General features: G+C 33.5%; 2 protein-coding genes across 2 annotated transcripts; one reads left to right on the forward strand and one right to left on the reverse strand.

Annotated features, from left to right (window-relative positions):
• Window positions 1-513: 513 nt before the first annotated feature.
• On the reverse strand, window positions 514-11646 carry LOC148612702 (casein kinase II subunit beta). Its single transcript, XM_088594363.1, has 7 exons — window positions 11599-11646; window positions 7705-7782; window positions 7145-7247; window positions 6051-6166; window positions 4160-4235; window positions 2749-2938; window positions 514-749 (listed from the first exon to the last, which is right to left on the reverse strand). The coding sequence occupies exons 2-7, from the start codon at window positions 7774-7776 to the stop codon at window positions 641-643; spliced, it is 666 nt and encodes a 221-aa protein (XP_088450489.1). The 5' UTR covers window positions 7777-7782; window positions 11599-11646; the 3' UTR covers window positions 514-640.
• Window positions 11647-11779: 133 nt separating this feature from the next.
• On the forward strand, window positions 11780-26952 carry LOC148612703 (DNA polymerase epsilon subunit 3-like). The gene is made up of 5 exons (XM_088594364.1): window positions 11780-11885; window positions 15672-15755; window positions 21472-21557; window positions 24062-24180; window positions 25588-26952. The coding sequence occupies exons 2-5, from the start codon at window positions 15690-15692 to the stop codon at window positions 25761-25763; spliced, it is 447 nt and encodes a 148-aa protein (XP_088450490.1). The 5' UTR covers window positions 11780-11885; window positions 15672-15689; the 3' UTR covers window positions 25764-26952.
• Window positions 26953-27328: the final 376 nt, after the last annotated feature.

Consider the following 27328-nt stretch of genomic DNA (forward strand, 5'->3'; position numbering starts at 1 on the left):
GCTAAAACAGTTCTTCCTAGTTGATGTATCAAATTCAGTTCTCGAAGTATAACATTCTGTATTTTTTTCCTAATTGTATTTATCTCAGCTCTTAACAATCTTTAACTTTGTCATTCTCTAACACTTTACATTTAGATTTTTTCTAATCAAGACTCAAAATCTGTAATGCCTCACTACAGTGAAATCCAAAGAAATCACAAAGAATCCATAGAGGAGAATATCGTGAGTGCCTTGAAGTTTTGTATTCACATGACACAAGGCAGACATCTGATGAAGTAAAAAAAAGTGCAAATTATAACAAATAATAAAATTCAAGTTTGCAATTATTTAAATCAGAAGTATGTTTCATATCTATATGAAATGACCATAAGCTTGTGAAGTCATTGAAAGAATACTTCTTGAACCTACAAAAATTTTGGATAAGACAATATGAATCCCACATCTGTATATTTACACCTCGATCACAAATGGCTATTACTAACATTGATGAAGAAAAAAACTGAAACAACAAGCTACTAAAAAACAACTTTTACTATTTTTTTCTTATGTTGGCTGGTATAAAGTAATAAATGTATTTCATGATTTTGTACTCCTTAGCACATAAGTCTCAGATCAAATTATGAAGAATCATGACTAGTGTTTATCGCTTGTTGTTACTATGTCCTAATCCACGTGACGGAACTTTGTAGTTTGATGCCGCCTGGTATTGCAGGTTGTAGGCCAATGGATGGATCTTAAATCCATACAATCTAAAAATAATAAACAGAAACTTGGTGATAAACAATGCATTTTTAATTACATTTTTTACAGTACTTAAAAATTAATAAAACTGTGAGCAACTGTGAACAAAGGTGACTAGGTGATACTCCCTGCTCAAATATACAAAAACAATTTATTTACAATATGCTGGAATTTTTTATCAACAACATATTTGTCCAATTATGTGGACGCATATTTCAACAAACAGGCGGCATTCTAATGGGAACAAATTGTGCTCCTCTACTTGCTGACCTATTTCTTCAGTCTTGAGAGGCTGACTTTATAGCTGATCCGATCAGAAAGTAAGATCAATGTTTAGTTAGATCCTTTAACCTCAGTTTCTGCTATATACATGATATAATATTGTTAAACAATCCTAGTTTTGGGGATTTGATTCAACGCATCTACCCCAAAGAACTTGAGAAAAAGGATACTACAGACACTTTGAAGTCAGCCTCATATATTGATCTACATTTAGAGATTGATGGTAAAGGAAAACGATTGACCAAACTTTACAACAAACGTGATGACTTTTCTTTCAGAATTGTCAACTTTCCTTGCATCTGTAGAAACATCCCTTCTGATCCTGCATATTGAGTTTTCATATCACAACTCATACATTATGCTACAGCTTGCAGTAACTACACAGATTTCTTGTACCCTGCCAGACTTCTTACAATTTTGCTTCTGGAACAGGGTTATGTTACTACAAGATATAAGTCATCACCACAGAAAATTTATGGTCGTCATCATGAACTCATGGATTGTTCAGTGTATCCATGTGCGTCATGAAAACTGATCTGTTCAATGTGTCATAGTTTTCCTTTCCTCTTCTGCTTTCCCCGGACTTGACTTTTTATGAGTAACTCGACGAGTGTTTCTACCGGTGCACCTGGTCAATGCTCCCAATTTTTAGTGGTCTGAGTTGCTCATTTAATTTTGTTACTTTGTATGATTTTAGTTACTTTATGTTCTTTGTTGTGTGTGTCTGTTTTCCATGTCTGGTATTTGTCCTTGGATTACATTCTTCTGATTTCCACTAGAACCTTGGTTCCCTTGATTACATTTATTAAACCCTATAAGTCATTCAGATGAAAAACAATATAAGAAATGCACAATGGCAGCATTTGTGAAAGTTTCATCTAATCCTATTTGTCAGTTTCAGAGGAGTTGCAGACTTCGGACAGATTAAAAGACAGCATGATCATTATATGCCTTCTATTTTGCAGAGGGTGTAATAATAATGCAGTAATGATTATTTGAGGATTTATATTAGCCATAATGAATGTTTGGTTAAAAAGTTAATCAATATTTAACTTATTTTTTGCTACGATTTTATCAAATTCTTTTAAGAATATAAAATATTTCTACTTTAGTATATAAAGGTTGACTCCTATCCAACTAAACTAATTTTGGCACTAATGATTTGGATTGACAAAATAACCTACACAGCCTAATGTGCCACACATGAAAATCATATGGTTTTCAACATGGCAATCACATGAAATGAGGGTCATATAAATATCATATGTTTTTTTAGGCCAAAATTGACATATGAGAATCATAATCATATGACTATCATATGTAAATTATCATATGATTGTCATATGATTACTTTATGATTATCATATGTGGCACATTTGGCTGTGTATGTCCAAAAATAGTAATTTAACTTGCTTTGCTACTGACAAGCTGAACAACAGTTTGACTGATTCATTGGCCTATGGCAGAAATATCATGTATTTCAGGCTGAGAACATCTGATCAATAGAACAGACCCTGCTTTGTACTATAAGCAACCTACAGGTAGGCCTGTTGCAACCATCAGACACATTATTGACTCCATGCCAACAATTTGTCACTTCATGTAAAGGCTGCATGCTTTATGGAGAAGAAGTGACTACTTATTTTTAAGTATTTGGATAGTAATTGAATTCATGACATCATGTGCTCTAGGCAAGAATGCTGTTCTAAAATAGTAACTTCTTACTTTGGTACAAACTGATTGGCTGGACGTTTTGGTCTGTATTCTGGATGAACCATAAACAGCATGTGGGGGAACCCAGTTCCGAAATAGGAACCATCTGTATGATGGTGCCGTGATGATTTTGGAGTATATACATCTTGACATTTTGGACAATACAGTTTTACCATGGCTTCTCCAGGTACATCGGATAAGCCTGTGAAAACAGAGAATAAATTCATAGACTGAAACAAACAATTTTAAGACCAACCAAAAAAAAAAAAAAAAAAATTGGGGGGATCTAAAGCCCTCCTCCCTCTCTTCTGTGGGTGCCTCATTACTTATTGTTATTATTGTACAAACAAGCAATCAGTAGCCAACTTGTCCCCTGCCACTGAGGGTGCCTCATTACTTATTGTTATTATTGTACAAACAAGCAATTTGTAGCCAACTTGTCCCCTGCCACCACAAACAAAGTTTGAAGTGCAAAAGTCCCATAACTTCAGTAAAATTTATCAAAATCAAATCGGTGGTGCAATATGAATCAACTACATATAGTGACTAACAATATCCTTCAGGTCGTTTCCAAGGAGTTTTGTCCACAAGTGTGACAGGATGGAAGGACAGACACATCTATGGACAATCATATTTCTACATCCTCTTCCGCATTGTGGCGAAGGACAATGAAATGCACCTTACTAACCATTTATCCTGGCTGTACAACGTAAAAAGCACCTTCATAAACTTTTGGTGGAATAAAAGGGTAAAAACGAATCTCCCTCCCTCCCTGGTTTTCATTTTAAACAAATGGCCTGAGAATCAAGATGTCAATTTTAAATGACCTCTTGTAAACCTTTTCAAAAAGCTTTTCTTTTTTTAATGAAAACAAAAATGCCTATTTGTTTTCATGGTTCCAGAATTGAACAATTCATCCTTTTGCTTGTACATTGTATAAATTTTTGCTATTTCAAAAACATATGTTTCAACAATTACCTGTGAACAACTGTGTGTGTCAGACCATTGTACACACTCATATCAGGACAAAATGCTATAAATTTTATGACAAAATAAAAATCCAGTGTCATATTGAATGTTTCTTGACTAAATTTGGTGTCCTACAAATTTAGTGGATACTATTGTGGATATTATTAATTCATTACAAGTTTATTTTTGTTTTCTCAAGATTTATAATATCTGATCTTGAGGTATCAGAAATTGAGGGCCCAGGTCCTAGCATCACTGCTAATTTGAACTCCTGCAGGAATTTCACAACTAATGATGACTAGCAGAGGCTGATCAAGAGATTATCAAAAGAGGAGCTTCTTTGTCGTGGTTCAGTGATTTCCTATATAATCAACTCAATTTTTCTGATAAGGATTGGGGCTTGGTACCCCTTGGTTCACCTATGACGATGTATCTGTACAATGTATTGACTTACCTATTGGTAACATTGGCACATTCTCACAGTAAACTCTTGGACAGTAACCAAAATCACCTTGTTGCCATTTTTCAATCTGAAAGAAAATTTGTCTTCTCAAATAAAAGCCGTGTTGTTGTAATCATTTTTATGTAACCTTTTGTCAACATTCTTTATGATGTAAATGTTTCCAGGATGTCTCATTTGCCAGTGGCAGAATCAGAAAGAGATTTGATGGGTGGTTTTCAAGTGAAGTTCAACGTTACCTTCAATTTGTCCCATTTGTTTCACCCCCAAATCCATACAAAAGTCGAGTTCCAACTGATGCTGTGGTTAGTGTCAGCATGGTGAATGAGAGTCTTTGAGCTCTATGACCACGTAGATGCAAGTTTTGAATATTAAACTTTCACATTTAACAAAAGAAGACAGAATTTCACTATTAACAACTTCTGCACTGTTTGACAAAGTAATACATGATGCCATCATTAAAATTATCACACAAAGACAGTAAAGCATCCCTTTTCTAAAAACTTTATGTTTTTTTCCCTTTTCTGTATTTCCAGATATATTTTATAAGTGGCCATGTGCATGGACCATGTGTAATTATCAGTTACTGTGTTTTTTTTTATAATGACATTATCTGATCAGAATAAGAAGCAGAAACTGCAAAAGCAGTAACTTTGAGGATTTAATATTTGAGTCCAGCATCTCTTTCTCACAAATTGCAAGAATACTGACATGTTCTCTTGTGCCCCATACCTAGGATAATCAAAAAATTGAAAATTCATATCTGGGACGGAATGAAATTATTTTCTAGAAGCAAGGATTTTATAGTAGGTAAAAGTTGGCATTTCTGTTAATCACCAAGTTGCAGTTTACATGCAAAATTATTTCGAATTCAGAAACAGCTACAGACCACAAAACATGTCTTCAATAGAGCATCATTCTGTTGTTGCTTATTTGAGATAAAAAATATTTTGTGTATAAAAATGGCATCTTTTCAAGAGTTATCATTCTTGATTTGGTCTGATTTGTTTGATTTTCAATGGGTGATAAATGAACGATTTTATCAAAAATACAGATCTAATGTTACATAAAATATAGTATAAGTAGGCTGAAAAAAGGTGCCATTTTTTCTTGTGGCTTTTCTACACCATGAATCACCTCTATCATATTTTATACAGAAAGGTACTTAAAAATAATTTATATCTTTTTTTACAATTTTTATTATCAACTCTTAATAATAATATCACTCCAGAGTTACAGCAATCATTACTATTACTTACTACAAGCATTCAACCATTTGAGCAATACCTCTGTTTAGATATATCTAGTATGGATTAACTTGTACAATATTTCTGACCATTACTCACCATCTGATCGATGCCTCTGTTTGTCATGATATATCTAGCATGGATTAACTAGTACAATATTTCTGACCATTACTCACCATCTGAGCGATGCCTCTGTTTGTCATGATATATCTAGCATGGATTAACTAGTACAATATTTCTGACCATTACTCACCATCTGAGCGATGCCTCTGTTTGTCATGATATATCTAGCATGGATTAACTAGTACAATATTTCTGACCATTACTCACCATCTGAGCGATGCCTCTGTTTGTCATGATATATCTAGCATGGATTAACTAGTACAATATATCTGACCATTACTCACCATCTGAGCGATGCCTCTGTTTGTCATGATATATCTAGCATGGATTAACTAGTACAATATATCTGACCATTACTCACCATCTGAGCGATGCCTCTGTTTGTCATGATATATCTAGCATGGATTAACTAGTACAATATTTCTGACCATTACTCACCATCTGAGCGATGCCTCTGTTTGTCATGATATATCTAGCATGGATTAACTAGTACAATATTTCTGACCATTACTCACCATCTGAGCGATGCCTCTGTTTGTCATGATATATCTAGCATGGATTAACCCGTACAACATTTCTGCAGCTTGTTCTATTAAATCACTTTGATTGGGATTGTCTTCAAGTTCATCATCTACAGGTGAAAGCAAAATTTTACACATTTACCAACCAGTCTATTAGTTATAAAATTAGCATTAATGACAATACTATGTTATGGTCATATCTCCAATTTGAACCAAATAATGCTGTTACAAGTAGCTTGCATCTAGCAAATCAAATCTAAGCAAGTTATATCCTACCTGGTTATGTCATTGAGGATTACCAAGAGTTGATTGGTAGAAAGGTCAGAAAGTTCACCCCTTAATCATTAAAAAATGAAAGTTAATATTAATTTAAGCCGCATTTAAAAATCCGAAATTGATACACCTGACCCGGATTTAAATACAAAATTTCTCTAGCCATATTAATTTCTACTTACTTTTGATTGCTGAGTGTGACCAATAGCATAAATGATGTATTTTATAAATGCTACACAAAAAAAGTGCCATTGAAACAGAACATGCATTAAGGAGGTAGACCTAGGGTAAGGAACACAACTCTAAAAAATCATTGGAACGTTTGTATTCAGCATTTTACATCAATCTCATGTAAGCATCAAAGTAACTTGGACTGATTTCATTCTGTTTCAAACAAACCTTTGAGAGGCTTTGGTGAAATTGAATATAATACATACATATCACTGATTTCATGAGTTAAGTCCCTTACCCCAAGTCTAACCCATTAAACAACAGTACTGGATATCTCATTTGAAGTTGTAATTGTAAAATCAGACATGGTTTTATGGAGCCAACCAAAAAAGTGGAAATTGCTGAAATTGGACGTAAATATTCGGTGAAAAAACAAACTGTAACGATAAATTCCGAATTTGAAAAAGCAGAAGAAAATTATGTCTGTTAAGTTGACCATATTATATGAAGATTGTATTGTGATATCATTACTGTTACCATATACATGTATTTTACATACAGACAACTTTATGTGAAAGTGACTGCAGGTACTAAGAAGAAAATAAAATGTACTGGATAAGGCTTTAATATATACATGTATATACCTGGTTCAAGATCTAAAATCATATCAAGAGCTTGTCTGTAGTGTGGAACCTGCTCATTAAGTCCAGTCAGATTGAACTTGTCCTGTATATAATCTTCATCTACCTGTAAAAAGAACAAATTGCACAGTTTGAATTAGTATTAAGGAGGTAGACCTAGGGTACGGGACACATCTCTTACAAATCATTGGAACATTTGTATTCAGCATGTTACCCTAGGTCTACTTCCTTAAATTCAACAAGTTCATTCAGTATGTATGGAAACTAAAAACGAATACAAATTGCAAGTAATTTAGATAGACCTGGCTTTGGCTTGTTCAAATTATGCACCTTTTAGACCTTACAGGTAAATGTATTTAAAACCATCAGCAGTAAATTAGAATAATTTTGCTTTTAGTAAACTTAGCTGCCATGGCTACAAAAATGTTACATGTAGATTGAAATTGAATTTCCAAACCATGGGGAACTGAACGCAAACAGTTCATTAAAATAATTTGCTGTTATAGGTAAAAAATAGTTATGACGAAAACTATTTGGTTAAAAATTTACTTTCCTTTTCTTACCTCACAGAAAAACTCATTTCCTCTTAGACCACAAAACCATGAAATCCATGACACTTCTTCGGAGCTACTCATCTTTTACTGAAATTCATAAGATGTTAAAATGCCTTAACAAACATATGAAGTATGTGCAATACATTTAAACCTGTCTAAACTGAACACTGGATAAACTGGTAACCTGTTTAAACCAAACAGCTGTCCCTTCAAACCAATTTAAATACTTTTTTTAACCTACATGTATGTAAATCAAACATCTGCCTTTCCCAAAGAAATCACAGTCAAAAAATTAACCTTAAGGAGGCAGACCTAGGATAAGGGGCATAGCTCTTGAAATCAGTGGTATGTTTGTATTATATTCAATTTCACCAAAGCCTAACAAGCTTTCATTTGAAGCAGAATGAAATCAGTCCAAGTTATTTTGATAACATGACATGACATTGATGTAAAATGCTGAATACAAACGTTCCAATGATTTGTAAGAGCTGTGTCCCTTACCCTAGGTCTACCACCTTAAGGGGTTAAGTTTAGACATGTTTTGCTGTATATTTTTCCCTTTAAAAATAGATTTTGATTTAGATTTGGTTTTAAGATCATGTTTGCAGACTTGCAATACATTTTGCTTAACCCCTGAAACATGGGAGAGTAAGGCACAAGTATATGTAGTAGACTAGAAATTTCCTTGAGACTCCATGAATTACATTCACATCATTTGTTGTTCCTCATTATAGTGATTTTTTTTTATCTAATCATTATGCACAGCACAGGCTACTTAAGAAAACCATGAAAAAACTGACTTCTATTTCAGAAACAACAATAGGGACAGGTGGGGAGGGGTCAGGGAGAAGTGAAGAAAAGTTTATTGTATGTATAGCCACCATTCAAAAACTTTTTTTTAATTAAACATAATATATGATATTACATACATGTACATTTTTACCTGCAATAAGCAAGTGTTTCTTTAGATGTTAATTTTCTTTTATGGAGATAAATATTACTTTTTCTTTAAGCCATGGTTTCAAGTACATACAAATTGATACAAAATGTGAAATCTGCACCTGTAACAACTTTTTCCCATACCCAAATACTATATAGTAGATTTCATCATAAGGGTGCAACACAACTCAAATCTTGGACAACTCAGACCAGGACCACTCGAACTGATAAAAAAGACAGCTCAGGCTGTCAAAAAAAAAATAAAGAGCTTTGTTGAATGCAGCAATCCAACTCTGTTAACTTATAGCAGTGTGGACACAATATTAGTTCTTGACACACTTAATATATAGGTACTACATGTACAAGATTTTTCCAGAATTATGAAAGCTCCGCTCTATTCACTTTCAGTGAGAAAATGGGGACCATCTTCATGGTATATATTTTTAATAGTATTTGCACATTTCATAAGAAATTCCAGTATCATCTGTTATTTACATCACTTTGTAACGACCTTCAATAAAACTCATAAGTACATTGCATATGAATAAAGCACAATATTTTTTTCGCACTATCATGCTGGCATGTTTCCAGACAATCTTAATAGCATACCTGAGATTTAATTCAAATAGAAACTCACCAGCCTTTTAAAATCATCAAAAATAGAAATCCTCATATATTCTTATACTTAATTAGGGACAGATATTCTCAGCTACATCGACACAGAGGCCGCCAAATAATTTCCAAGGCAAAAATTAGTTCCCACGTTATGCTAAAAATAACAGCCCAGTATTAATTTACAATATTGGACATGCAGTATTGGCAGAAAATGCATCCTTTGCAGGATAAATGTCTCTTTTTTTTTTTTTTTTACAATTTTCACGTTATATTTGTCAATCTTTAATACCACATGCTAATGTCTCAACCGCTGTTATATTGTGCCGACGGCTTGGAATAAAGCTGGACAAATCAATTGGTATTGATTTCGGCGATTGGATTAAGAATTTTCACATGTCCTCTGGACTCCCTTGTGATTTTCTGGGGTCCCAAATGAATTTTGGAGGTCAGTGACCTGGGAGCTCGGATACTAAAGTCCATATTGTGGGCGAAGATCAATGTGATTAACTTGACCGTGCTGGGTGATTTTTCATCCAGGTCAGTGTTTCTCTGTACATAATTAACAACTGGAATAAACATGTCCCTGCTGGGTGGGTGTAACACTCACATTTCACTGTGAAAAAATCCAACAAACACCATGTTTCACCGACTAACACGGATTTAAAGCTCCAACTCGAGTGTTAGAGGAACACAAGTCGCTGAGTGTAGTGTAGATATAAACTGCCATAACATGCACCTGTTTTACAATGTACATGCATATTGGCTTTCAAATAAGTTATATTTCGTATTGGTCTCTGAGGAGTTCATTGATAGCATAAATGATATTTACAAGATCATAAATATTGCCAATATGCAACTACAAAATATAGTGACACTGGGGTAGTGACCAAATTTCCCACATTTGGTTTACACTCAAGTCTGATGAACAAAAATGAATAATAAATAACTTATTAGTCATTTTGATACAAAATTGACAAGTAGTAAAGGAATTTTAACCAGCATTTGAACTTCATATGCATTCAGGGGTCACCATTTACTTCATGTGCATGATTAGTATATTTGGTGAACAAGCTGATTGTTTACACAAAATCTAACACCTGCTGAGAGTTGTAATTAGCATCAGGTAATAAAATTGTCACTCTCGCCACTTGAACCAATGTTTGGCTTATAGCTCTTAATGTTTTTTTTCTGTACTTTTCAAAGATTTCAGGTGACAAAATGAGACTGGATTATTTTTGTCATTCTGATTAGTCTTTTGTCAATGACATGATAAGTAGAAGTAAAATTACTGTCATCTTTAGTTCTAGGTTTTCTCTCGCAGAATAATAACTTGTAGACGAATACTCCTACAACGTAAGAGGTTGGAATTCCGTTCCTCTATACCCCAACCTTTACTTCTGAGTGCCATATTGCATAACGCTCATTCTGACATTCTTTGAAATTGGCAGAATTATAGCAAATTACTTATCATTTAAAACGTTTTATACAGTTTCTTTACCATAACACAGGAGAAGGGGACTAAACTGAATAAAAACAAATGACCTATTCATGAGAAAATCCAGCAATCCTGGAAATCCTTTTTCAGTGTGTAATTCCAGTTGATAAAATTACAGATTTCAAAATTTGTGAAACAAACATATCAAATTAACCAACGAATTGCCTATACCAACTTTAAGTTCATTTTGTCAAAAATATATTGTATTCCATAAAATTAGTGACCTAATTCAAAATTGCAGGTCATTTTGACAACTGTCTTCATTACATATGTTTTCTAGGTATTTAACAAATACATAGGATTTTTATCGTTCGATTTCTGGTAGGTTCAACTTCTTTTATGTGAATAAAAGACCTTAAGTATTTTAAAACACACGTTTAGCTAATTAACATTTGCGGTGGATTTCAACATGTCAGATGCTAGATGTTATGATGGCCCCAAATCAGAAAATAGCTTGCCAGACAACCTCTAGCATTGCTTGAATAGTAGATGAATGAACTTATTTGTTGGTTTGGTTATAACTTCTTCATTACATGTGAAACCTGCAGCCTATAAACTAAACTTGGCCTTCCTTATGTTTAAATATTTCAAAATATCAGATTTAATTTCTAGGGCTACACAACTTGACTTGAGGTGTATTTAGGAGAGTTCAAGTACGTGGTTTTTATATGATTGTTGACGGTTCGCATTCAGTAATAGAGGAAGCTATTTTATCTAATTATACAGGCCGACGGGGATCTAATATTAGAACAGTGGTAACTTTAAGATGTTACCCTTAAACCAGAAAAGGTAAAAATTCTGAGACTCCAAGGACCGAGTCGAAATACGACGTAAAACATAAAGGGTAAAATAACCTGTCTACCAGCCAAATCTCTTCACCTTTCCACTTCCGGTAGTCTTTTGTTCTGCAGTGACGAATATTAAAAAAAACACACAAAATATCATTGAGTATTATTCTATTCATAATGGAAAGAATGAAACAAAATAAAACAAAGATAATGAGCTGCACAGGGAGTCATACTTTTTTTCTGATGGAACATTTATTCTGTGCTGAGCAGATGTGCATGTGGTCCAACCGAAGACCGAAATGGCGGGAACAATATATAGCTATTAGTTTTATTTTTACAAAGCCACACATTAGGTAATGATTTATCATTTTCATCAAATCCAAGCTAGAAAATATAGTGGTCAGTATTTTTGTTCCATTTTTATTAAAACGTAACGGACCTGGGTCACCCAAATGTGTAACTGGTTACTCAGTTAATTTACAACAATACAATGCATTAAAACAAGGATTAAGAAAAAAAAACCAAACAAACAAACAAAAAACAAAACAAAAACTATAAAAACAGTAAAATCATTTTGTTTTGTAATATTGTAATGTAGCAGTGACTTTCTCTCACAGCAGTTGGATAACTAGAACTCACTTGGTTAACTCTCCTTACTACTCCTACAACGTAAGTGGTTGGAATTCCGTTCCTCCATACCCCAACCTCTTATATTGCATAACGCTCGTTCCGCCATTCCTCGAAATTGGCTGAATTACAGTAAACTATTTTCCATTTAAAAGGTTTTATACAGTTTCTTGACAATTACATGGGAGAAGGTGACTAAACTAAAGAAAAATCAATGACCTACCTGATGAGAAAATCCAGCAATCCTGGAATTCCTTTGTAAAAGCAGTTAAAAGGAACTTCATATTTGGTTTTTAGCCTTTTGAGTGTGTAATTCCGGTTGATAAAATTATGGATTTTAAAATTTGGGAAACGAACATATCAAATTAACCAACGAATTGCCTTTACCAACTTTAAGTTCATTTTGTCAAAAATATATTGTATTCCATAAAATTAGTGACCTAATTCAAAATTGCAGGTCATTTTGACAACCGTCTTCATTACATATGTTTTTCTAGGTATTAAACAAATACATAGGATTTTTATCGTTCAATTTCTGGTAGGTTCAACTTCTTGTATGTGAATAAAAGACCTTAAGTATTTTAAAACACACGTTTAGCTAATTAACATTTGCGGTGGATTTCAACATGTCAGATGCTAGATGTTATGATGGCACCAAGTCAGAAAATAGCTTGCCAGACAACCTCTGGCATTGCTGGAGTACTCTCCTTACTAGCTTACAGTGCCAGAGCTAGTACTGTTGTGAATCATGTATTGAAATCTACACGGCGACACTTGCCTCACCTCAAGACTCATATTCTTTATATCCACCACCAAATGGTGACTTACTTGTACTTACCACTGTCACTATTTGTGTGGGAGCCCAAAAGTATCCAAATTTTTAAAGGCAAATTATTAAAAACAATTTTTAATCCATGATTCAAGTAAGTAGTGAATCAGATTTGTTTTGCTATAAAGTAACCTGAAACGAACAATTTGATTAATTTGAAGGCCACTGAAATGTTTTGTTTTTTGTTTTGGTGCTGAGGACTATTTCATGTGAAAACCTACATAGACATTTACAAATGTTAGAAGGTACACATACAGATGCATACGATAACCCTTGGCTACCACTGTACACTTACTATTCTTTAATATACCATCAAGTTTTTTCAGTTAGTGTTTAATGCAAGATGCATTCTGCAACTGTATCAGACAGGAATCATAGAGAAGAATTTGTGTGCGTGTTCATTTAGAGTATGTATTCCCCATGCAGTTTTTGGTGGTTGTAAAAAAAGTGTCTTTTAGTGCAATCATTATGTTTCAGAGCTGTTTGGTCAGACATTTCTGGTACATGCCATTGACACATTTATTCTCCAAATGCTGTAATGTCGAAGTTATGCTTTTAATGGACACTTGATTTTCAGAAATGCTGTACCAAATACATGTATCTGTTTAGGGAAATTTGTATGTGTTCTGTAGTAAACAGTGACTCTCCCCATGTTTATTGTTTTGATTAGGCACGTTGCTTACTGAATTGCTCGTAAGATAACTTTTAAATATAAGATAGCACATCTATGAAACCAGTTCCTTTCTTTATTAAATCTTAAGGTTCTAGAAACAGAGGACGCTTACCCTACCAGTGCACCTGGTCCATGCTCCCAGTTTTTAGTGGAGTCTGAGTTGCTAATTTACTTTTGTTACTTTATATGTATTATTTTAGTTACTTTATGTTCTCTGTCATGTTTGTCTGTTTTCCATGTCTGGTCTTTGTCCCTGGATTAAAGTCTTTTGATTTTTGCTAGGATCTTTGTTCCCTTAATTACTCTTTGTTTCCAAGTATGGTACTGCTTTTCTAATTCATGGGTATGATTTCACATGTTTTTAGTATTTAAAGCTATCTTCAGTCATTATTTACATGTAGAAACTTTTTACTCTTTGGTTTCTCCAATTATGCTTTACTGCTGTGACATTTGGGGAAATGAATTACTTCTAAAGAATACATCAAATCACCTTGAAAAATTCCATACTAAATTTATTAAAGAACTACTTTGAGTTAACTGTAAATCTTGCAACTATGCTTGTCATGCAGAGCTATGTAGATTGCCCCTGCCATGTAAAATTAATTTTTCAATCTTTGGATTTCTAAATCACATTCATTCCAGTAATACTCTTTTATACCAAAATCTTTATATTACAAAGGATTCAAACACTTGGACAACTAATACCAAAAGGTCACTAGATACCTTGGGCTTTGGCTATTTAATGAATAACCCAAGTGCACTAAAAATAAAGTTACCAATGATTAAACAAAGAATATCAGGTCAATATTTACAAGAACAAAAGTCATACATGTATATCAGTAATTTTTCAAAATGATCTTTTTATAGGAAACTTAATAGGTCTGGAACTAGACCAAATTATATAGATGATTTGTCTAAACTGGCTGCGAGATCCATGATATCCAAAAAAAAAAAAGAATTAGCTCTCATCAGCTTATGATTGAGAGAGGAAGACACCTCATTATTCCAAAAGACAATAGAATATGCCCCGTATGCCATATTAACATTGATGACGAATAACATTTCTTATTTGAGTGTGATCTATACAACACACTAAGAGATGAACTAAAACTGAAAATTTCTTTTTGATATGAAAACTTTGATACGTTTAATATTATAAAAAACTAAGTATATTGTTTAACAGTAAAAATCCTAAATTACTGAGGTTGTCTTCCAATTTCATATCAGATTGCATGGAAAAAAGAAAAAGTCTTATCAATTGATATATAAATTGTATTTTCATAACCGTTTATAACTTCAATTCAGTAAGCTACATTTGTAACTACTATACATTATATACATGTATAACACATGTTCAATATGTTCATTTCATGTAATTTTAAGATTGGCCAAAACCACTTACTGTAATTGTGTTAGAGCTAAATGAAATATTTGTATTTGTATTTGTACTGTGTTCTTCCGTGAGAGAGACCCTGTTTTGTTGACATTTTGAATCATAATACATGTGAGGCGAGAGTAGGCAGAGCTTGTTGCTTTTCAAACAGAACAGAGCAGAAGCAATTTTTTTAAACCAGGAATCTAACAGAATATTTCACAATTCTGCTGAAAAATTATGTGTCCACTACCTTTCCGTTCCAAAAGTAACAAGCTCCACCTACTCTCGCCTCACATGTACAATGCATTAGGATTCAAAATGTCAACAAAACATGATCTTATATGGAAAATGATCAAAACTTCAATAAAAAATGTAATTTTTGTAGCAAATATTGTATCAGGAAAATGATTCTGGAATTGAATTAGGTAGGTGTGACATGCACAATTTCAACTTGAAAGTCGTAACAAGTGGTTGAAGGGCAGTTCTTTGCGGTACCGCTGAATCACCAACTTTTTGTATGGTACATTGTTCTGACCCCATCCCAACATATTAATATCCAATTAAAAAAGGGAAGGGTTGCAGGGTCAGAGGAAATTCAGACTGGGCCCCTATATACTCAAGTAATATACTTTCAGGTTGATACATAATTGAAAATGGCAGAACGTCCAGAAGATTTGAATCTACCAAATGCTGTTGTTACCAGAATTATAAAAGATGCTGTAAGTAATAATTTAAATCTTAGGGACTCCTAGTAGAATTTAGTGTTGCAGCTTAAATGTTAAAAAGATAATTTATTTGTAATACTTGTAGTCTTGTGCCACATTCTGGACTTTCTTGTTTACTGTATTCATTGAAGTTATTTCCTTTCTTTTTCATTGTGTGGTCTCTAAAGAATTAAATGTATACATGTATCTGATTTTTGTTTATTAAATACTATGAACAGTGTTAAGCAGTAAATGTTTAAGTTCAAATGTTCAATCTGAAACAATAAGACGTTCAAATTTAGCTATTCACTATAGCCTATAACCACTACAGAAGTTGATTGACTGTCAGTCTGAAACAATAAGACACATTCAAATTTAGCTATTCTAGTTTAAATTTGGACAAGTTCATCTTCAGGAAAATTGGTGTCCACATGATAACCAGATAGACAAGCTCTCTGAGAGGAAACACCTACATGTACAGTAGAAAATGTCCTCTCACTTGCTACAGAAGTAGCCTGAACTGCAAGAGACATATTTTTAACAATTTTTGATGTCGGAGGGAATTTTGCTTCTTTAGCTTTCAGCCATAAAAGAGGATCAGAGATAATTTTAGTATTTCGTTGGTTTCTGTATGTGTTGAATTTGGGCATCAACACTTTCAAATCAGGATAGAATCTTTGTTCCCTTGATTACTTTTTTCCAGGTTTGGTAATAAAAATGTCCTTTCCATTCATGTCCAGGAAGCCAAAATGTTTCCATACTGCTGATCGGAATGACGAAAGAGGGTCAACTAACTTTTGTCGATCCTGTAATCCCCCTTTAGCTTTGACAACTTCAGCGGTATCCAATGGAACAGCCATTGTTTCCTTAACGACGAAACAAATTTAAAATGTTAATTTCCAGAACTTCCTGGATAAAACCTGACCCAAAATATGAATCTAAAGTACAGAAAATCGAACTGGACAGAAAAAAATCACAGTTTACCGAATCTTCGATGAATCGTTTCACCTCTGACCGTCAACCAAAATTTTAATTTCTCCACTCTTCACAGTTAATTCATGCTCTTCACTTGGACTCCACCGCAATAAAAACTAGGATACAATTCCTCCATTTCTATACTTTTCAATATTTATATCTGTCCATTACATTTTTTGTTATTAAAGTGCTAGAACCATGAAATAAACATAATGTTTCATCTGTTACCAAACTAGATGAAGAAAACATCCAAGCATCGAAAAATTGAAAGACCCCCTGGAGAAGATATGGAGGAAAATACAACCACAAACACAACCACTCCCACATCAATAACCGCAACTATACAGGAGAAAAATCTTGCCTTTTTTTAGGACATTATGGAAACTAAATAATAAATTAGAAGTCAAAACCACCTAGAATACCTCACAAGATGTAAAGACATTGATACAGTTCCTAAAACCCTATGATGTAACATCAAACCGCAGGTCCCAGACACCAACTCGTGTTTTTTTTTTTAATTAAATGGGAAAGAGCTTAAATCAAATTTGGTCAAGAATTAGTCAACCTTTTAAAAGAATACTGGTTTGAAAGACGTAACACAATTAAAGAACAGATAACAGAAATGGAAAAAAGAACCTCATCAAACTGCCCTCTGAGGAAGAAATGAACCACATCCAGCAACTCATGCTGAGTTTCAATTGACAAAGAAATAAAAAATATGGCCACAAGAAAATCACAATAATTCCTCACATATATATTCATGATATGGCCACACTCTCGCGAGGCGCCACATGCCTTCAAAATAAGCCTGAAACTGTACCATTAATCAATCCAATTCACCCTGGAAACAAGCGACACTGAAATTAATTTTCTCGACACGATTATAAAAATTGACAGTGGCAACCTCATCACAAGCCTGTACACTAACACAACATAACTTCAACTACAGATTAAGTACAATTAGTTGAAAATCTAAAGAAATATTCAGACTAATCGGTTTAGTAGACTATAGTGAACAGAATTACTCAACCACTGAAAATCCAAGAAGATACTCAGACTATGCCCAATTAGAACATTACAGGGACAATACGCCATTAATCCCTAGCTCAGATGAAAGTATTGCCACTATATGCGTCATTGAACCTGAAGCTCCAAAGGAATGCAGCACCAACACCATCTATGGAATATTCAAAACCACATGATAACTCTTGTTTAATTATTTTATTCTTATTATGAACAGTAATTTACATACATTTGTACATTTCATTCCAATTTCAATCTCAGCCAGTCTATAATGTCACAGTAAATAAACTGTAAACATTGTACTTCAATGAACTAAATTTGTATAAATGTCCTGACAATTCCACAGTAAGTGGTGAAACATATCGACATAATAAAATAATTTCCTTGCAGTAACTATGATGTTGTCTTTTTATTGTTTATAGATGTACCTTGGTATAAAAACATGATTAGTTAACTACAGACAATCTTTGAAATGATGACTCCACTGCAGGGAATGGAGACACTGCGACTCCACTCATAATATCTCCATTGTGGAATGTGGAGAAATTAAGTGTTGACAGGAGTGATGTAGTTCAGTTTATGTAAATTAATATGTATATAAAGACCGCCTGTCTTATTTGACCAGAAATTTGCTCTCTGGGATAAGCTTGGGAATTTAAAGCTGGTAGCTTGTGATCTGTTAAACAAAATTTTACCTAAAAGTTTGGTAGCCCATCTTAAAGTCAAGTAGTCATAGATTATAAAAGCATTAATGGGTAAAAAACAAGTACATGTATATATGTGGTATACACTATTACGCATACATGTAGCTGTTAATGTTACCCTACCATTGCACATGGTCCATGCTCCTAGTTTTTAGTGGAGTTGGGAGTTGCTCATTTACTTATGTTTTTTTTGTACATCATGTACACATGTTATTTTGTGTTCTTTGTTGTGTGTATCTATTTCCCTTGTCTATCCTTGGATTATGTTCTTATTTATCAGTTTAAATTTTGGTTACCTTGATTTCCCTTGGCAGATCCTTTGTAGATCTAAGAACTTTGACATTAAATTATGCTCTATGGATTGCCAATCTTTATGTAGTACCTGTGTTAAAGGTCTCAAATTCAGGGATTTGCAAATCATTTTCATAATACATGTATCTGAAGTAGCATAAACAGGTGTTAAGAAAAAATAGAAAATAACACAGCACTATAATGACATAAGTAATTTTATGCATGAGGCTATAAAAAGTGGAAAAATGTTGTGCTAAATTTGTATATTATTATCAAAGCATTTAAGTAAGCGTGCTGTTATTGTACAGACATGATTTTGGCTTTTTAGCGGAATTCCGCAATTTCAAATCTGGATTTTACTGTTACGATTCTTTTTTACTGTATATTCATTTCCGATTCTGCCAATTTCCACTTTGTTTGTAGACCTCGTAAAGTCATCTCTGATTGTAGATTTAGTGCAACAAAGAATTAAAAAAGAAAGAATGTTTATGGAATAAAAAAAAGACCATCATTTTTTATAAGCTCACCTGGCCAAAGGCCAAGTGAGCGTATGCCATCACTGGGCGTCTGTCGTCGTCGTCATTGTGGACAAATTTTAAAAAATCTTCTCTCTGAAACTACTGGACTGACAGGTTTTAAACTGGCATGATTGTTCCTTAGGGTGTCCTGCACAAAATGATCATTGGGATTTTTGATCCATGAAAAAACATGGCCGCTGTTACTAAAAATAGAACATGGGAGACAGAAGGCAGATTTCAAAAACCGTTGCCTTTAGCAAATTTCTGCTTAGTAGTAATGTTCAGCATCATGAGACGGACCTATGCCACGATTTTCAAAACGATTGTTCAACTGATGTAGGAGTTACGGCCCCTGAAACAGTTTTTTTTTGCATTTTTCACATGTGCATCTTTGAAAATATTCCTCTCAAAATCCATAGCACAGAATTCAATGTAAATTGGAATTTATTTTCCTTAGGATATCCCACGCAAAATGACTTTTGGGATTGTTGATTCATGAAAAAACATGGCTGCTGTTACTAAAAATAGAACGTAGGAGTTAGATGGCAGTTTTTTGCAAATAACTCGTTGCCTTTAGCAAATTTCTTTATGGGTAATATTGTTCAGCATCATGAGATGGACCTATGCCAAAATTTTCAAAACGATTGGTCAACTGATGTAGGAGTTACGGCCCCTGAAACAGTTTTTTTTTGCATTTTTCGCATGTGCCACTTTGAAAATCTTCTTAAAATCCATAGCACAGAATTCAATGAAAGTTGGCATTTATGCTCTTTAGGGTATCCCACACCTAATGAATGTTGGTATCGTTGATTCATGAAAAAACATGGCTGCCATTACTAAAAATAGAACATAGGGGTCAGATGGGAGTTTCTGGAAATAACTCAAAAACTGTTGCCTTTAGCAAATTTCTGGCAAGGGTAATAAGGGTAAAATTATTACGCATCATGAGAAATTGACCAAAACCATTCATTGACTAATGTAGGAGTTACGACCCCGGAAACAAGTTTTTTTGTTGTTTTTTTTTTTTTGCATATACAACTTTGAAAATCTTCTCTGAAACCATTTAAGATCATTGAATGAAAATAAGCATAATAGTTCTTAAGTGTATTGTGCTCAAAATGACTTAATTTTAATCCATGAATAGATATGGCTGCCTATACTAAAAATGGAACTTAGGGGTCATAAGAGGGGTCAAAAATTGTTGCCTTTAGCAAAATTCTGGTTCAGGTCATGAAAATGCTATGAAAAGCATTTCTTGCATTTGACAATTTAGTTGATTTTAACTTAGCCTGTCTCATTCCTCAAGTTTTTCAAATAAGCAAATGGTTAACCAGGTGAGCGATTCAGGCTCTCTTGAGCCTCTAGTTTGAACTGTTTGATGCATGCACAATCCTGCCAAAAGACATATGTTAAGGACTTAAAAAATAAATTGTGAAAAATATGTGTAAAAATATCATGGTAAACATTCTTTCCAATTGGTTTCTTGATTGGAAGACATATGTACATATATTTCATATGATTTCAGAAAGATATACTTTTAAATGTTTTTACAATAAAAAAAAATATATATATTTTAAAACCTGAGTCTGATGAGGTACACAGTGTACACTTATGCAATATTTTCTATGTATCTTCAAGCTCCATGCAACCCGTGCAGGTCAATCAATCAATCAAGCACCACACAGTGGCAGACGTTCGTTTCCTCTCTTAATAACCACTGCAGACAGACCTTTAAAAATTCTGTGTTATTCAAATCCTACATCATTTTGACAATGGGAGAACATAGTGGAAAATCATTTACTTTTTCCCAGCTTTGCAAGATTCTTGCATTTTCTGAGAGGGCTGGCTTCTATAGTGAATTTCGAACGTCAGACGCTATTCAAAGCCGCAATTTTATACCCTCACTCAATATGTGGTTGGTATATTAGAATCAGACATTATGTCCATAAATTTTTTGGTGACAAAAATTTTGGCTCCCACAGGACAGATTGGTTTCAAATTTGGTATAATATATGGCTTTATATTATTTAGATAGTTCACACATTGTATGCAGTTTGATTACTGTCTGATATCAACCTCCTGTTATGGAGACTTTTCCATTTTTCACTGTAATGAATAATATAGAAATTTTAGTCACAAAAACCTAACTTTCTAGTGGGATTTATTGATTTCAAATTTGTTATTCTTCTCTGTTTCACTGTTACTTTTTTTTTCCTTCAGATTCCAGAAGGTGTAAATATTTCAAAAGAAGCTCGTCTAGCTATATCTAAAGCAGCCAGTGTGTTTGTGTTGTATGCAACATCATGGTACGTATGTACACGTCTTGTATATCATTTTGCTGACCTGATTAAATTATATAAGGTTTTTTTATGGGGTTTCTGACAGATTACCTGTGTATTTTAATTTTTTGTTATGTTTTGCCCTTGTCAGTGTTCTCGAAAGTCTTTTTGCCCATAGTTTCTTTTCCTCATCATCCCCCTTTTTATTGGCATAATTTTTGTCTTTCTATATATATGTGTGTGTGTGTGTGTGTGTGTGTGTGTGTGTGTGTGTGTGTGTGTGTGTGTGTGTGTGTGTGTGTGTGTGTGTGTGTGTCTGAGGCTGTCTTGTATACTTTGAATGGTCCTTAAATTTGTTAGGTAACAATTTTCTTGGGTTGTCACATTCATTGGTTCATTGATTTTCTTCTTTGACTCCAATGCATGGATAGACTTACTGATGATCTGTGTCTTTCAATCACTGTAACATGTAGTGGATGCATCATCTCTAAAATGACTTACAGGATTCTGTTCATATTTTGATTGATTTATTGTAATGATGTTTAAATGTACACACATGATGTACTATACTGCTGTTTTGATACAGTAATTTTATTGGACTCACTCATTAACTTAGAGTAGACTATAATCAATGTTTCTCAATCAGTCATGTGGTACTCATTAATTGTAATTGTAATCAGTTTCAAATCTGAATAACAGAGCCTGTGGATGTACCTAGAGTAGGCTATTATCAATGTTTCTCAAATCTGAATAACAGAGCCTGTGGATGTACCTAGAGTAGGCTATTATCAATGTTTCTCAAATCTGAATAACAGAGCCTGTGGATGTACCTTGAGTAGGCTATTATCAATGTTTCTCAAATCTGAATAACAGAGCCTGTGGATGTACCTAGAGTAGGCTATTATCAATGTTTCTCAAATCTGAATAACAGAGCCTGTGGATGTACCTAGAGTAGGCTATTATCAATGTTTCTCAAATCTGAATAACAGAGCCTGTGGATGTACCTAGAGTAGGCTATTATCAATGTTTCTCAAATCTGAATAACAGAGCCTGTGGATGTACCTTGAGTAGGCTATTATCAATGTTTCTCAAATCTGAATAACAGAGCCTGTGGATGTACCTAGAGTAGGCTATTATCAATGTTTCTCAAATCTCAATAAGAGAGCCTGTGGATGTATCTCCTTTTAAACTGCTTGGCACACATAAAGTCTCAATAACCACTTCAGAGTCTTCCAAAATTTTCCTTAATTTAGATGTTAAAAAAGTAGTTTTCAAAGTTTCACTGTGAATTCCCAGGACAAATGACATCTTAAAAATGCATACCATTGTAAAGCTGGAAAAATAAGGCTTACAAAGTCAGTATGCTAATGGTACAATGATTGTAGAAGTTTTTCACTTTAATAACTAATACTGAAAATCCACATTTTTAGGTCACCTGGCCAAAGGCCATGTGAGCTATTGCCATCACTTGGCGTCCGTTGTCATTGTTGTTAACAATTATACAAAAGTCTTCTCCTCTGAAACTACATGACGGATTAGAACCAAACTTGGTGTAAATGTTCCTTGGGGTATCCTGCATAGAACTGATGTGGGGATTTTTGATTAGGTTTAAGCCAAATTTGTATACCAAAGTCTTTGTTAAGTCCGTGCACGGTTATTGTTGATTTAGTGCATTAAAAATTATTTAAAAAAAAAACTACTTAAGCATGAAAAATTACAATTTTGATTCAAAGCAGCCAATTTTTAGCTCACCTTGCCAAAGGCCAGGTGAGCTATTGTCATCACTTGGCTTCCATTGTTGGTGTCCGTGGTCCGTTGTCATTAACCCTTTTTCAGAACTATTCTCCTCTGACACTACTTGACCAATTAAGACCAATCTTGGTATGAATGTTCCTTGGGTTATTTTGCATAAAACTGATATGGAGATTTTTGATTTGTCGAAAAAAAATGTCTGCCGTTACTAAAGATAGAACGTAAGGGTCAGACAGAAGTTTTTCGCATATATCTCCAAAACAGTAAGGTTTAACCAAATTCTGACATGGATAAAAGTGTTCAGCATGATGAGATCTATCTGTGGTCAAATTTTCATTGTAATATGTTAAGCCATGTGGGAGTTATTGCCTTTTTTCGATGTTTTTTGCTATTTTTGATGTTATTTCTTTCAAAAATCTTATCTTCTCCTCTGGCACTACATGGCCAATTAGAACCCAAACTTGGTATGAATGTTCCTTGGGAAATTTCATAGAACTGATGTGGGGATTTTTGATCTGTGGAAAAACATTGCTGCTGTTACTAAAAATAGAACAAAGGGGTCAGTCAGTCAGATGTTTTTCTCATATATATCTCCAAAACTGTTAGGTTTAGCCAAATTCTTTCAGTTGCTGAAATGATCTTTATTGTAAGGCCCAAAAAAGTCTCCATGGGATCATTTTATACAGTTTTCAGCCAATATCTTGAAAGCTTTGATGGATAGAATGAAACTTTCAGATTAAAAAATAAATAAAATAAATGTATATAATTTCCATTTTCAGTGCAAATAATCTTGCTTTGAAAGGCAAGAGAAAGACAATATCAGCCAATGATGTGGTCAACTCAATGGATGACATGGAATTTGAACAGTTTATTGAACCACTTAAACAGGTTTTAGAAGGTATAGTATCAAAATAAGGTTAATTAATGTCTTTCTAGGACGTCAAGAAAAAATTTTTGTTGATTTTTGGGGTTCATCACTTCCATGGAAGTATCTGTAGAGAAAAGCTACTAAGAAAGTTATGATAAATCAGTGGTATTGTTGTCTTTAAAAAACTACCCCATCCTCCTTTGATTGGGAAAATATGCATCATTTTTTAAAACTGGATTATTTAGGATGAATGTACAAAAATTTTAGTTAGTAGTTAAAAGAGGATAACATGTCATAAATGATTAATTAGTGTGATTTTAAGGAGAAACCCCACATGTAGCTAACAATGGGGAAATAATTGATTTTATTTGGAATAATTTTTAGCCATTATTTTTCACAAATTGGGACACTTTCATTAAGGGAAACAGCCTTATTTCACAGGTAATTTAAGGCAGATATCACTGTAAATTACAGCAAGTAATATAGCTAACTTTAGGGAATAGATTATGTCTTCCCTTGATTGAATGGTCCTCACTGAATGATGTGATGAATACATGTAGTTAATTGGACAAATAACAGATATTTAAACTTTGTGTGATATATATAAAAAAGTACTTTAAGGAGGTAGACCTAGGGTTAGGGACACAACTCTTAAAAATCATTTGAACGTTTGTATGCAGCATTTTACATCCATATTAAGTAAGCATCTAATTAACTTGGATTGATTTTTTTCTGCTTCAAACAAAAGTTTGAGAGGCTTTGGTAAAATTGAATATGATTTCACTGATTTCAAGTCATGTCCCTTACCCTAGGTCGACCACCTTAATTTAAGTTTGATAGAAGGTTTAAATCTCTGTCAGTAGTCCAGTTAATTACCTGAGGCAGTTCACCAGGGGAGCGTAATTGGAAAGACCAACTGATTTCCTGCAGTCAACTATATTGTGTAAATAAATTTATTATGTTCAATATTCAAAATGCTTTTTCTAGAAATTTCTTCTTTCAGTCTTAAGTTTTCTTGAGGTTTTATTCTTATTACTTTTTACTTAAGGAGGTAGACCTAGGTAAGGAACATAACTCTTGAAATCAGTGATTTGTTTGTTTCATATTTAATTTCACCAAAGCCTATCAAGCTTTTATTTGAAACCGAATAAAATCAGTGTAAGTTACATTGATGCTTACATGACATTGATGTAAAATGCTGAATACAAATGTTCCAATGATTTGTAAGAGTTACATGTATATCCCTTACCCAAGGTCTACTTCCTTAAATGAAGCAATATTAGTTTGATGACTTGCATAATCTCAGTTTTGCAAAATCTTTCATTCCAGATACATGTATAACATAAGTTGAATTTGAGAAAAAAAATCATCTCATTATAAGTTGAATTTGAGAAAGAAAAAAAAGGATGTATCAAAAATTTTTCTGAAATTTTACAGAATACAGAAAAGAACAGAAATCAAAGAAGGATGCAGCATCAGAAAGGAAGAAGAAGGCCAAGGAAGATGAAGAGAAAGTGGCAGCAGAATCAGAAGGAGAAGAACAGGCTGAGCCTATGGAGGAAGAAGATACACCTGTTGGCAGTGTAGTGACAATCTCAGATGAAGACAGTTAATCTGTTTCACAATTACCCCCTCCCCCATTGGCAGTCTGGTGATGATCTCTATTGACAAGATATAATTTATTGTGGTTTAAAAGTCACTTTTTTTAGTAACTGCTACCATTGTGGTTCTTGAACATTTCATGCGAGGGAAACAACCCGTACACCAGACTGACTGGTGGGCTGTTTTATGTGTGGAATCATAAGATCAAGTGAAGTTTTTCTTTAACTCATTTAGTACATGTATACCCAAATGAATTGAAAAAAATAATGAAGAGTCCAATAATTTTAGTTTATACTAAAAATATTTAATGTTCTGCCTTTCTTAAATGAGGTAGTGAACCAGTCTGTTCGGTTTGTGAGTTATTTACTTTTATATAAAATGTCTAAAAACCATTAGTTGGAAAAAAAGGATTGGTGACATCACTATTATAATTTTTGATGATTGATGTTATTTTGTATCCTACAGTGTTTGTCTAATCCAACATCTTCTTTAATGCATATTGAAAAAATGTTGATGGAAAAAGATTCTTTTTACAATAATACCTATATAGTCTAATATCAATGTTTCAGTTTGTTAACATGGAAACTTTCTACACAGTTATATTTCTTCTATTTTTGTTACAAGATGTCTAACAATATTTTAAGACTGATGGTAAGAATCAAACATGAACCTAAGCCTAGGCTCAAAGCAGGTTTAATTGAAAAAATCATTAAATTAAATTTGGATTCACTGTTTACAATAACATACAACCAGACATTTTGCTTATAAAGAAATTCGTCCAAAAAAAAAAAGAATTGTCAGATTAGAAAACTCTAAGTATAGCTGGTACATTTTTATCATCATCATTATTATTTCATGTAACTTTTGTGTTTTGTGAAAATATCTGCACATTAAAAGATATGCCTAATGATCATCAAGTATAGCAAAACTATTTTGATGATATTTTCATATATTTATGACTTTGAAAGGCCTGTATCATGTTTTCAGTTTGAACTGTAGTATTTTCCACTGTTTCTAATTTTATTAAGAGTACTGGAGCAGGTAAAGAAAAAATCTTTTTCAAATGTATTTGCATCGTTGGAAAACCACGGCTGATTCCGACAATGATGTAATGTTCAAGGTAGATTACCCACATTACATTTATTTTGAAATATGTATGTATGTGCATTGCAAACAATACAAGCCATTTTTTATATTGTACATGTAGGTTTCTTATTTTAAGCCTAGCACCGCATTATCTTGTCAGCAGTTCTATCTGTTTTCAAGATTTAAAGGTCCTCGACTTATCTCAGTTTCAGATCAATGGTCTATTTGAGGAAAAGCAAAAGTCTTCCATAAAGTGTCAATGACATGGGTTGAAGGTCATGGACCAAGGGCATATAAAATTTCATTGGTCTTGGGTCACAAATTGAGGGCTCTTCATCTTGGACTTATACTAATTAGAAATCTTAGTCATAGGTTGTTAAATCTGAAATGTACTTTATTGGTTTGTATTAATAATTGGGTTGTATATTGGTATGGCGCTGTTGTCGTCGTCCGTGTCATTTTCGTTTGTAGACACTTGGTTATTAGTTGG

The sequence above is a fragment of the Perna viridis genome, chromosome 7, assembly GCF_037379345.1.
Source record: "Perna viridis isolate PV_CMFRI_1.1 ecotype Kerala chromosome 7, ASM3737934v1, whole genome shotgun sequence".
Classification (NCBI taxonomy): Eukaryota; Metazoa; Mollusca; class Bivalvia; order Mytilida; family Mytilidae; genus Perna; species Perna viridis.

Bases quoted from the DNA above. Each gene is read 5' to 3' on its own strand.
- LOC148612703 (XM_088594364.1), top strand. From the start codon at position 15,690: ATGGCAGAACGTCCAGAAGATTTGAATCTACCAAATGCTGTTGTTACC. The intron at 21,558-24,061 runs GTACGTATGTAC...TTCCATTTTCAG, and splicing joins GTGTTGTATGCAACATCATG to TGCAAATAATCTTGCTTTGA. The intron at 24,181-25,587 runs GTATAGTATCAA...GAAATTTTACAG, and splicing joins ACTTAAACAGGTTTTAGAAG to AATACAGAAAAGAACAGAAA.
- LOC148612702 (XM_088594363.1), bottom strand. From the start codon at position 7,776: ATGAGTAGCTCCGAAGAAGTGTCATGGATTTCATGGTTTTGTGGTCTA. The intron at 2,939-4,159 runs GTAAGTCAATAC...CTGTTTTCACAG, and splicing joins TGTGCCAATGTTACCAATAG to GCTTATCCGATGTACCTGGA. The intron at 750-2,748 runs GTAAGAAGTTAC...TATTATTTTTAG, and splicing joins GCCAATCAGTTTGTACCAAA to ATTGTATGGATTTAAGATCC.